The 13,333-nt window shown below is 42.3% G+C and overlaps 1 protein-coding gene across 1 annotated transcript in view; it reads left to right on the forward strand.

Moving 5' to 3' along the window:
- rab31 (RAB31, member RAS oncogene family) overlaps positions 1-13,333 on the forward strand; it is an 86,611-nt gene that overhangs the window by 23,617 nt on the left and 49,661 nt on the right. The window contains exon 4 of the mRNA XM_048595831.1: positions 10,228-10,299. Within this exon, the coding sequence (XP_048451788.1) occupies positions 10,228-10,299 (72 nt within the window). The remainder of the gene's footprint in view (positions 1-10,227; positions 10,300-13,333) is intronic.

Raw genomic sequence — 13,333 nt, forward strand, 5'->3', positions numbered from 1 at the left:
GGCGTTTGGTGGCCTTTCTCTGGAAGAGTCAATTTGGGTCTCTCACCAGTTCTCAAGCCAGATGACGAGATCCCCGATCCCTCAAAAAATATATGCCCTAAATAACTGAAGCTGGTTTTTGAAAAATAATGTTCAGAGCCATATGATAGTATTGGAGCACAACAGTCAGTTTGTTCATTTAAAGAAAAGTTCACAGACTCTTGAAATATGACTAATTGTATCTCTGAGTTCAAAAGAACCATCTTAAGTTTTAACCTGTCCTTAAAGATCTGCAAATGGGTATAATAAGCCAAAGTTTCCAATTGTGGTGAATTAACCTTTGGCAGGGCTCACTTCTACACTGATTTTTGTTTCAAAGCTGGCATAACCCAAAGATTCTTGATTTGTACTAAGTTCAACTTGCATTTAACATTTTGCAATCCTTTTGTTACGCTGATTTTTGGGTGAATTATGTCTAAATGGGGTAATGAATGGAAATGTGATCTTGTTTGGTTTAGAATTTATGATGAAACAGTGCTCAGGGCAGAACTTTCCAGACTTCTGGGTGAAGATATTGCAAACAGAGCAAACCAGCAAGCAAGAAATGGAAGCACAAACCAATGATAATGGTGAATTGTTATTTAACTCCCATCTGTCTCTTCTTGCTGTATATTTTTTACAGAACAGTTTCAGTTTACAGTTAACACAATTTGCAAACTATTGGTGATCTATTCCATAAGTTGTATGGCCAACATTTCTTTATATGGTAATGACTTGGGCATTGTTTCATGTGAGGAACATTTGAAAGATAACTTATTTCATTTTTCACTTCCCTTTTCAAGAAGTTTACATCAATCATTTCTTAATTGCAAGGGCAGGTCATTGACCTGCATTCAGGGTTCTGTTAATTGCATTCAGAAGCCACTTTTTAACTGACATCAACAGTTGGCCAAGGTAACATCCACCTTGACTTATCCTGAGGTTGGGGTTGGAGCTGTAGGTCTTGAGGATGGGGCAATGGTGGGAAGTAGTACAGTCAGATAGAAGGAAGAATACAAACCCCCTTTGCGGTTTTTCTTCGAACAGCCCACTTTCAGATGGGAAGTTCATTGTGTGGAATAGTTGCAGATAGTTGCACATTCCACTGTTTTGTGACTCAATTCACCAACAGCTTTTGAATACCTGTCTTTAAAAAGCATTGGAGAAAGGAACATAAGGGAGGCACAAGGTGGGATGCAAACAGTCCATTTCCAGTCTAAAAGTTCACGTTCTCTGTGCTGTGAGTGAACTGACTACTCTTCCAACTTTGTTTTTCACTGTTGTCATCAAGGTCTGAAACTGTGAACTTCATGCTCTAACAGCCCTGCACACCTTGACTGGGCAGTCCATTTTCTTGATTTAAACTTGCTTATACTTATCATTTTGAAGTAAACCTAGATTTGTAGTTAGGGCCCTTCTGGGAGTTATTGCAGCTCGGTTTGAAATCTCTGAATAATGCAGCCTGGCTGAAGACAAACTGAAATTCATGGGATTTAACTTTTTAACTTAGTGCGCTCAACTCTATGCTGTGCACCTGAAATGTTTGATAAGGATCTAAAGCTTGAACATTGATGGTAATGTGCAGATTTTGCCATGGCAGGAGAACCAAAATAAACACTCAGAAAAAAAACGTCTCCAACTGCTACAGAATATGCCATACTGGTTAGGACAAATTGCCAATTTTTCCAAAGTATGGTCTGTTTCATGTTACAATTCATACTCCCTAAAATCAGTTTTGGCTATGTTCTAAACTCATTTTACAACCTTTCCACAGGGAGAAAGAAAATTTTGATTCAGACGTAACATAAAATTTCAAACCTTCCAGACAACCACTTCCGCCATCTAAAAGGCCAAGGGCAGCAGATACATGGGAACGCTGCATCTCAAAGTCCTCTCGAAGCCACTCACCATCCTGAATTGGCATTATATCACTGACCCTTCCTTCACTGGGTCAGATTCCGGAATTCCCTTCCTAAAGGTACTGTAGCTATCCCAACATCCCAAGGGCTGCAGAGGTTCAAGAAGACAGTTCACTTCCTCCTTGTCAAGGGCAATTAGGGATGGGCAATAAATCCTTACCCAGTGATGCCCGCATCTCCTGAACAGATAAAACATAGCCAACTCTGTGCTAACCCTTTGTACCGATCAGTGCGTTTGTGATCTACAATGAATCAGCCAAACAGCACTCAGGATAAATAAGTGACAAATTGCTAAACAGCATTAACAGCGCACACACCCTATGTGCTCTGTTTCTAAACTTGTCTTTTACCACACTTTTGCAAAATTACAAAACTCTTTGTGATGAAAGGAATAAGGGACTAGGCCACACTGGAGATGTTAGTGCAGGGAACCAAAAGCTTGGCCAAAGAAACATTTTTAATGAGTATATCAAAGGAGTAGAGCTTGGGGATAGCTAACTGAAGCACAACCAGTCAATCAGGGTCAAATAAGCTAGAGTCAAAGGAGCGGTGAGATTTTGGATTGGGTGGGTTTTAGGGATGGAGAAGGGTATAGAAGTACGATGGGTCATGTCTTGGAGGGATTTCAATACAAGGGTAAGAATTTGAAGTTTGAGGCAATGCTGGGAACCAATGTGGGTCAGCATGCATGGAGTGAAAGGGAACTGGGACTTAGTGCGTGTCAGCAGCAGTATTTTGGATGAAGTGAAGTTTATGGAGAGTGCAAGTCGGAAAGCCAGCCAGATAACATTTCAATAATCCCCATTAAAGCATTGCATCAGTTGGATACGACCATGTAGCATTTTGACTGTAGACCATAAGTTGTAGAAGCAGAAGTAGGCCATTCAACCCATCAGATCTGCTCTGCCAGTCAATGAGATCATGACTTGATGATAATCCCAACTCACTTTTCTGCCTTTTCCCCACAGCCATTCATTCCCTTACTGATTAAAAATTTATCTATCTCAGTCTTGATTATACTTAATGACACAGCCTCTACAGACACTTGCAGTAAATAATTCCATGGATCCGCTACCCTCAGAGAGAATAAATTGCTCCTTATCACCCTTAAATATGTGACCCCTTATTCTGAGATTATGCCCTCTGGTCCTAGACTCTCCCACAAGGGGCAACATCTGCATCCACACTGTCAACTCTCCAAGTTTTGTCCTTACCAAATCGCTTTGTAAATGCAAATTGAAAACACATTTAATGTTTCAGGTCAATAACCCTTAATAGGAACTTCTAGATGGTCGACCGGAAATGATGGGCTGCATTTTCCCAACCATTTGGATGGGTAGAATGGCAGCAAGGCTGGACTATGGAGATGGAAGGTGCCAGGAAGACTGCCAGTTGTCTCCCAGCTGCTGTGGCATGGTGTCAGCGTTGGAGACATTAGTGCCACAGCTGTTCTTTGGGAGGTTGATTCATCCGAGCATTTTACTGAGATCAGAAGGACACAGCCTCTCCTGATGAGACCATTTGAAAAACCCTGGTGGTCTCCTAATAGAAGGCCCTCTCCCCCAAAACATAATGGCTGTCTCCATGCCAAACCCACCACCGACACATCACGTCCCACTGTCCCCACCCCGTTCTCGATGACCAGGCCTGGCCTCGGCTGCTCAAAATGAACGCATCAGCTCCTCAAAGGCATCTAGGCCAATAAGGTGTTCCCCTGAGTCCAATGGTCACCAACAAGGGGGTATAATTTTTAAGGTGAAGGTGGAGGTTTAAAAGGGATTTGAAGAAACAAAATTTCAGCCAGAGGGGTTGGGGGGTGTGGGTGCAGGTCTGGAATTCACTTATTGAGTGGGTAGTTGAGGCAGGAAACCTCACAACCTTTAAAAAGTCCTTGGATAAGCATTTGAAATATCATAAAATTCAAGGCTATGGACGAAGTGCTGGAAAGTGGCACTAGTAGGTCGATACAGAGTTGGTGGGTGGAAGGGCCTCTTTAGTGCTTTATAACTCTGACTCTCACGCAAGTTGTAGCCTCAGCAATAGCCACTACAAATGATGGTACCGCTGAGTCCCTGGTCTTCTGGTTCTGAGTGGCCTTTATCAGTGGACTGATCATTGTTTGCATCCAGTCAAAATGACAGGATCAGACTGGAGTCACCTCTCCCTCATGTTTCTGGCACAAGTGTATAACTGCACGTGAAGGAAATTCAACCCATCAGCTCTGCTTCTGTCTTGATGGATGCTGCTGGACCTATTGAGTATTTTCAACATTTTCTGGTGTTTTCTCCTTGCTCAGAACCCCAGTGTTTGCCAGTATTTTTTTTTGTTTTTGTGTTCAGGAGTCTTCCAGACTTGACCGCTCATCAGAAAAAAGCAGGAAAAGAGGCTGAGTCGTCAACCTTGATAAAATAATCTGGCCTCCTGGTTTCACAACCAGTAACAAAAATAAACGTGGATTTCTCAAAAGGGAAGTGAGTCATTGCTCAGTGCTTGCTGCCTGAGGAGCGAAAAGCTGTGTGGAATGACTTTTTTCCTTTTCCCATAAAAGGAAGAGGTCAGTGTAAGACCTTTAAATGACTACTGGTCCAAACTGGGATTACTCCAGACCCATACCAGTCATTTCAAAGTTTTACCAGTTTACCCTCCTCACTAATGTTCCCTTGATGCTTGCTGTGGAATGGCGAAAAAGTCTAGTGAAAGCAAAGGGTTAAAAGAGTTTTAAAAATTAGACAGCCCACATCCGTCAAAACCACTCCATGAACCATCTTGGATATTTTCCTGTCTGTGTGAGTGTGCACATTTACAGACCCAGGATATGGGAAGGAAGGAATGAAAATATTTAACTTTCAGGAATTTTCACCATCTGTGCTTAAAACAAGAACAGGCTGTACGTTTAATTTTCCATGTTATTAAAAAACAAAAGCCCTTTACAGAACAGTGTGGAATCCAGTTTCAGTAAACTGTTAACTTTTGGCTGTCTTGTTTGTGGGGTCATGGTGCTTCAGGGTGTTCGGGAGGAGAAGAATTCTTTGCCCAGACCCTTTGTGCCTTGTGCATTCCCTTTAATCTGCACAAGCTCCTCCTGCTGCTGCCAACAACAACAACAACCCACAAGATGTGAACAGTGGGGATGTCTTTTGCACAAATCGTTGTACACAGCAGCATAGATTAACGTGGTAGTTCATAACAAGGGCATTATAGAGACGTAGGGCTGAGTATTCTTGCCTCTGCCTGGTTCAGATACAAGGTGGGTGGGATTTCAAAAGGGGACTGTATGATTCTGGGAGTCCCACATACCGCATTTCCCAATGTCTGGGATTTTTAATGGCCCCCAGGGTAAATCACAGCAATCCATTGGCTGTACAAGACATTGGTGAGGCCATTTTTAGAATTCTGTGCTCAATTCTGGTGTCCCTGCTATAGGAAACATGTTGTTAAACTTGAAACGCTTCAGAAAAGATTTAAAAAGATGTTGCTGGGGTTTCACGGTTTGAGCTATAGGGAGAGGCTGAATAGCTTGGGGCTATTTTCTCTGGAGCATCAAAGGCTGAGGGGTGACATTATAGAGATTTATGAAATCATGAGGGGCATAGATAGGGTGAATAGCCATGGCCTTTTTCCCAGGGTAGGGAAGTCCAAAACTAGAGGGTGTCGGTTTAGGGTGAGAAGGGAGATTTAAAAGGGACCTAAGGGGTAACTTTTTCATGCAGAGGGTGGTGCATGTATGGAATGAGCTGCCAGAGGAAGTGGTGGAGGCTGGTACAATTACAACATTTAAAAGGCATCTGGATGGGTACATGAATAGGAAGAGTTTAGAGGGATATGGGCCAAATGCTGGAAAATGGGACTAGGTTAATTCAGAATATCTGGTCAGCATGGACAAGTTGAATCAAAGGGTCTGTTTCCATACTGTATAACTCTATCTCCTGCCTACTCTGTTGTAAGGTGGGCACTTTAGATATCTCATTATTTCCATGAAGTTGGGCCTATTGTAGTAGGAGACGTGGTTCCTGGCAACTCAGAAGTCATCAAACTTATGACTTTTCCTATGAAGATCAGTTCAAAAAGTGATGATAACTTCATATGACTTGACATGATAATGTATTGGAGTTAAATAATATTTTACAGTGATTAATGATAGTACTTTGCTGAGCTAGGTAAGTGACAACTAAGTTGATCAACATTTTGAAAGTGACCAAATGCATTACAGTTCTGTGGAGGATCACACATCGCCCTCTACCTCCTCCTCCAAGTCTTCTTTGATCTGAGGTCTCAAGAGAGTATTGTACCAGCAGCAGCCACTGCCCTCCTGATGGCACTGCTGAGTACAGAGGAGCTGCTGCCCTGTGGTTGGTGCAGCCTCTCAGTGGAGGTGGGTGGAGGAGGGCATCTTCCTCCCTCAGGGCTGCTCAATCCTAGTGATAAGCCCAACGTCAAGTGCCTGAATGGAACCAGATGCAGTGGGCTTTCTCAAAAAGTGGCAACATAGGGATCTTCCTGGCAAATTAGCTAAGACCTCTGTTGCCTCCATAAGAGTCTGACTGTCTGATAATTCAGTAAAATTGTTGGGCTTCAAAGGGTACTTTTCATGCAGTTGTAGTGTCCCTACCTCTGGGGCAGAAGTTCTAGGTTCAAGTCCCACCTGTCCTGGAGATGTCTCATAACAACGTGCCTGAGCAAGTTGATTAAACCAACTACTGTTGGGATTTGGAATGAAAAACCTGAGGGATCTAGGAGAAAGGATGTATCGTAGTCCAGATTATTTATTCAAACTTTTTTGTGTTGCGGTTATGGCAAAAGGTGGATTCCAAATGTATTGTTTCCCATAACTGTACCATTTAAACGATTTCACACATTGCATGTGTAAAGATAATCAGAGACTATTATTTGAAATAATTCCACAGAGGCTGGCATCCCATTACCAAGTCACCCTTTACTAACACATAGAGAGTCCTTGACACTGATCCAGCTCCCTCAGAGCCAGCTCTCAGAATGAACAAGATGCCTGACACTCTTGTTTATATATGTCAGCCAGGGCTCCCTGAATGGACCAGATTAACAGCTCCAACCAGGGAGTTGATATTCTATGAGGTCCACCTCACTGATCTCATTGCAATCACTGCATTATTCACTGAGTCACATAAAATATGTCCACCACAAATTCTATCCTTCGAAGAGATGGAAAACAGGAAAACAAACCAGTGTATAGAGGTGCAAATGATGTGGCTGAATTTCTTTCCAGGTTCATTAAAACACAGAAGACAAACGATAATGATCAATATTGAATCAACATAACATTAACAATGAAAATGACACAGAAGGATTAATACGTACAATGTGTACTATTATCGAGATTTATGTTTTTTTTTTACCTCTGAACACTTTACTTTGTTCTTGATATTTAAACCTGTGTGCTTATGCTTGTGATTGGAATCATATGATGTAGGATTCAAGACATATGTGCAGCCTTAGAATAGTGTCAGTCTGAGAGCTGTAAGTTTGAGTGTGTGTATAATGGAAACCAGAGCTCACATAACTTCTAATAAACTGATATCAATTGTGAATAGTTTTGCTATACTTTCACTTTTAACTACAGTTCTGTGCAATAGCACAGCATACACATCCATCTTGTGGTCATTATGTTTTCTATGAGTTCTTTTTTTTATTAGAATTAATGGAAAGTCATGTCTGTCAGATTTGAAGTGCTTTCTAACATGGTAGATTTTTCAGATGTTAGGGGCCACTTGAATCTCTGCCAAAAAGAGCCCCTAAAGCAGTTTTAATTTTGGCCTGACTTTTAAATGGGAGAGCCATACGGTTGAAGGCATAACGACAAAAAACTGGATTGAAATGTTCAAGGCACAAATGGAAAGATCTGCTTCAGCTGTGCAATATGGATCACAGATAACTTAGTATTTTTTGTCCTGTCATTCACTATCTGGGACACCGTATGGTTGGAGCTGCTGTTCTAAGACTTCAGCCATTTGGACCGGATGATGTGGTAAATTACTACATGCGGTGCTGTCTTTATTGTCAATTCAGCAGTTTTTCAAACTGTAACGTGGAAGGGCCCTCGCTTAGCAAAGTTAGTAACAGTGATTGTTTTTACTGGTGACTTTGTAACACCATTTCCCATGCAGGATTCTGATTGCCTTTTTCTGTGGGCTTCTCACTCCATGGCCGGGCCTTCCAACAATCTCACGGATAATTCCTCATGTTCGAAGGAAGGGTCACCGGACCTGAAACATTTACTCTGTTTTTTCCTTCACAGATGCTGCCAGACCTGCTGAGTTTTTCCAGCAACTTTGTATTTGTGTCTCACGGACAATTCTGTAGTTAATGACTACTGATAAATCTAAATGGAGTGAACGTGCCGATACCCTGGACGTGAGATTCTCAGTGCTCTGGGCTGAGGGGAACACCAGCTGGCATTGGCAGAGGTGATCCACTTTGGAAGCTGTTGGCAGTTTACTTACCTTCAAGTGACAGGCTTCAGTGTCACCCTCCAGGACTTGGAGCACACTTGCGATGATTAGACTGAGGCCTGCCTCACCTCTCAGGTGGATGAGAAAGATCCTGCAGTACTCAGAGCAGGGACATTAATAAGACCATAAGATATTGGAGCAGAAATTAGGCCATTCAGCCCATCGAGTCTGCTCTGCCATTCCATCATGGCTGATGGGTTTCCCAACTCCATTCTCCTGCTTTCTCCCTGTAACCCTTGATCCCCTTGACAATCAAGAACTTATCTACCTCCGTGTTAAATATACTCAATGACCTGGCCTCCACAGCCTTCTGTGGCAGTGAATTCCATAGATTCACCATTCTCTGACTGAAGAAGTTTCTCCCTATCTCTGTTCTAAAAGGTCTTCCCTTTACTCTAAGGCTGTCCCCTCGGGTCCTAGTCTCTCCTACCAATGGAAACATCTTCCCAGCATTCTCTTTGTCCAGGCCATTCAGTATTCTGTAAGCTTCAATTAGATTCTCCCTCATTCTTCTAAACTCCATTGACTATAGACCCAGAGTCCTCAAACGTTCCTTATATGTTAAGCTTTCCATTCCTGGGACCATTCTCGTGAACCTCCTCTGAACCTGCTCCAGGGCCAGTACATCCTTCCTGAGATATGGGGCCCAAAACTGCGCACAATACTCCAAATGCGGCCTAACCAGACTCTTATAAAGCCTCAGAAGTACATCCTTGCTTTTACATTCAAGTGCTGTCAAAATAAATGCCAAAGTTGCATTATCCCTGGCATTCTATCAATGTTTGTCCCTTAATTAACAACAGATTATCACAGTACTGCTGGCGACAGTTTGCTATTTGCGAATTGGCTGCTGTGTTTCCTCCATCACAGCAGTGACTTCATGTCAAAAGGCACTTCATTAGTCAAAAAGCACTGTTCGTTGGTCATGGGTGCCATGAGATAATTGCAAGTCTTATTTCAGTTTAGTAAAGAATTAAACAAATTAAAGACCTGTTTACTGAAAACCTGTGTACAGGTGCAGTGAACGTTTAAGGAATAAATGGTGCATTTGCCTTCATTGCAAGAGGATTTGATTATAGGAGCAAGTATGTTTTGCTGCAGCTATACAGGACCTTGGTGAGACCACACCTGGAAAATTGTGTGCAGTTAGATCTCCTTACCTCAGAAAAGATAGACTTTCTTTACGGGGAGTGCAGCAGATTTATTCCCGGGATGACAGGTTTGTCGTACAGATTAGGTTGACTGGGCCTGCATTCACTGGTGTTTAGAAGAATAAGAGGAGGTCGCGTTGAAATTCTGACAGGGCTGGACAGAATAAATGGAGAATAATGTTTCACATGGCAAGGGAGTCTAAATTAGGGCATCATGTTCTCAAGATACATTTCTGTCTGAGGCTGTGGAGAAATTTCTTCACTCAGTGGGTTGGGGACCTGGTGGAATTCTCTGCTACATAACACAATGGAGGCCAAATCACTGAATATATTCAAGAAATAAATAGATTTCCAGAGCCTAAGGGCATCAAGGGGTATGCGGAGAGAGCAGGAGTCTCATGTTGATATAATGGATCACCCACAATGGTATTGAATGCCGGGTAAGGGCTCAATAGACCAAATGGCCTACTCTCGCTCCTATTTTCTCTGGTTTCTGATTTTTCAAGTTCTGAGTGTTATTTTTAATGAACTAAACTGTATGCATATAATCTAGCTGTCCTGAAGGCTATCCATTATAATGTAATCATGTATTCATTTTGAAAATGTAGACGTCCCAAAGCTTGTCTAATTTGTTTTGTCTTTTGTTTCTCACAGTTTCACTCACTGGCTCCAATGTATTACCGTGGGTCTGCAGCAGCCGTTATAGTTTACGACATCACAAATGAGGTAAACTGCTCTAATGTCCAGTTCTTTAGTTTAAAATCTTTGTCAATCAGTTTTGGGATTCCAAATGATTGGAATTACATCTGGAACAGCGGATCACATCTCGCTGTGTTTTCATGAGAGAATGAAACTAACTGAGTTACTTGTCAGAATTACTGTGGGAGACAGTATTCAACTAGAGTTACAATTTTCTCTTGTTTTGTTGCAGACGCAGTATATCTGCACAATTAGATTTAGCATAACTTGTGCTTAATTAAATGTGTAGCATAGTGGCTCAGTGGTTAGCATTGCTGCCCCACAGCCCAGGGACCAGGGTTCGTTTCCAGCCTTGGGTGACTGTCTGTGTGGGTTTCCTTTGGGTGCTGTGGTTTCCTCCCACAACCCGAAGATGTGCAGGTTAGGTGAATTAGCAATGGTAAATTGTCATTAGTGTTGAGGGATGTACAGATTAGGGAGATCAACCATGGGAAATGCAGAGATGGGTTGGTTCTGGGTGGATGCTCGTCAGAAGGTCAATGCTGAATGGCCTCTATCTGCACTGTAGGGATTCTAAAGGATAAATTGGAAGATACCTGCAGGTTGTCTCAGGTCATGTGCTGGCCAATTGGCCAAACCTTACTGATTGCTTTAGCTGGAAGTATGCCATATGTTCATTCACAAACAAAAACAGAAATTGCTGGAAAAGCTCGGCAGGTCAGGCAGCATCTGTGGAGAGAAATCAGAGTTAGCGTTTTGGGTCCGGTGACCCTTTCTCAGAACTTAGATTCATTCAGTTGCTTAAGGACTGCCTTTTGGCTTTTTGGTGGGAGGACAATTGCAGACCTCTTTTTACAATGCCTGTCTGCTACCTATTTAATGAGACTTATTTCCAGGTACAAAATGAACAGCGATCAACTCCTGAAGGTTTGCGGAGGAGAAATTCAGCTCTTCCTGAGTTCTGTGAGTTTTCATAGAATACCATACAGCACAGGAACAGGCCCTTCAGCCCACCATGTCTGTGCCGACCATGAGGCCATTCTAAACTAATCCCATCTGCCTGCACATGGTCTGTACCCCTCTCTTCTTTGTCTGTTCACACATCTGTCTAAGTGCCTGTTTAACATTGTTACTGCATTTACTTCTACCACTTCTCTTGGCAGTGGGTTCCAGGCACCGACCATCCTCTGCGTAAAACAACTTTCCTCAAACATCTCCTTTAAACTTTCTCCGTCTCAATCTAAACTTGTGCCCCCTAGTATTTGACATCTCTACCCTGGGGAAAAGGCTCCGACTATCCACCCTATTCATAATTTTATTTACAGATAACCCCTCAGCCTCTGACACCTGAGCGAAAACTATCCAAGTTTGTCTAACCTCTCCTTTATAGCTAATACATTCCAATCCAGGCAACATACTGGTTTTGCCCCCTCTCCAAAGCCTCCAAATCCTTCCTATAGTGTTGGAACCAGACTACACATATGTTCTAAGTGAGGCCTAGATAAAGTCTTATACAGCTGCAGCATTACTTACCAACTTTTATACTCAATGCCCCAAATGGTGAAGGCGATCATCCTTCTTTATCACCTTATCCACTTGTATTGCCATTTTCAGGGATCTATCAACATGGACCCCACGATCCTTCTGTATATCAATGCTCCTAAGCATCCTGCCATTTATTGTATATTTACCTTTTGCATTTGACCTCCCAAAATGTATCACCTCACACTTGTCCAGATTCAACTTCATCTGCCAGCTGATCTATGTCCTGATGTATCTCTTGATAACCTTCTTCACTATTCACGACTCCACCAATCTGTGTGTTGTCTGTTAGCTTACCAATCCAGCCACCTACGTTTTTATCCAAATCATTTCTGTATGTTACAAACAACAGGGGTCCCAGCACTGATCCCTGTGAAACACCATTGATCACAGATTGCAAGTTGAAATACGCCCCTCCATAACTCTGTCACCTATGACTAAGCCTATTTTGTATCCAACTTGCCAACTCACTTTGGATCCCTGTGACTTAATCTTCTGGACCAGCCTCCATTGTGGGACCTTGTTGAATGCTTTAGTAAAGTCCATATAGACAACATCTACTGCCCTAACCTCATCAGTCATCTTCGTTACTTTCTCAAAAAACTCAATCAAATTTGTGAGACAAGACCTCCCCCACATAAAGCCATATTGCCTATCCCTGATAAATCCATTCTTCTCCAAATGTGAGTAAATCCTATTTCTAAGAATTTTCTCCAATAATTTCCCACCCTCTGGCTTATAATTTCCTGAATTATTCCTGTTGCCCTTCTTAAACAAAGGAACAACGTTGGCTATTTTCCAGTCTTCTGGGGCCTTGCCTGTGGCTAGACAGAATGTAAAGATCTCTATAAAGGCTCCTTGTCTCCCTCAGTATCCTGGTATAGATCCCATCAGGCCCTGGGGACCTATCTACCCTAATGTTTTCAAGACACCCAATACCACCTCCTTTTTAATGCCAACATGCCCCAGAATATCAACATATCCTTCCTTAATCTTACCATCATCCATATCCTTCATTTTAGTGAATCCTGATGTGAAGTACTTGTTAAGGACCTCACCCATCTCCTGTGGCCCCATGCATAATTTGCCTCCTTTGCCCTTGACCTAGCCTTTCCCTAGCAATCCTCTCGCTCCTAAATGCACTTATAGAATGCTTTGGAATTCTCCTTCATCTTACTTATCAAAGATATTTCATTGCCTCTTTTAGCTCTCCTAATCCATTGTTTAAGTTATTTTCTGCTTCCTAAATACTCCTCAAAGGCCTTGTTTGATTTCAGTTTCCTACACCTTACATATGCTTCCTTTCTCTTTTTGACTAACCTTTCAATATCTGTTGCACCCAGCATTCCTGAATCTTGCCATTCTCATCTTTCATCCTCACAGGCACATACTGGTCCTAAACACTGATCAACTGGCCTTTAATAGACCATGTAGTATGTGGATTTACCCTCAAACAACCACCTCCAATCTAATTTCTGCAGTTCCTACCTAATACTGTTGTAATTAGACTCCCCCCCAC

The sequence above is a fragment of the Rhincodon typus genome, chromosome 4, assembly GCF_021869965.1.
Source record: "Rhincodon typus isolate 14 chromosome 4, sRhiTyp1.1, whole genome shotgun sequence".
NCBI classification, from domain to species: Eukaryota; Metazoa; Chordata; class Chondrichthyes; order Orectolobiformes; family Rhincodontidae; genus Rhincodon; species Rhincodon typus.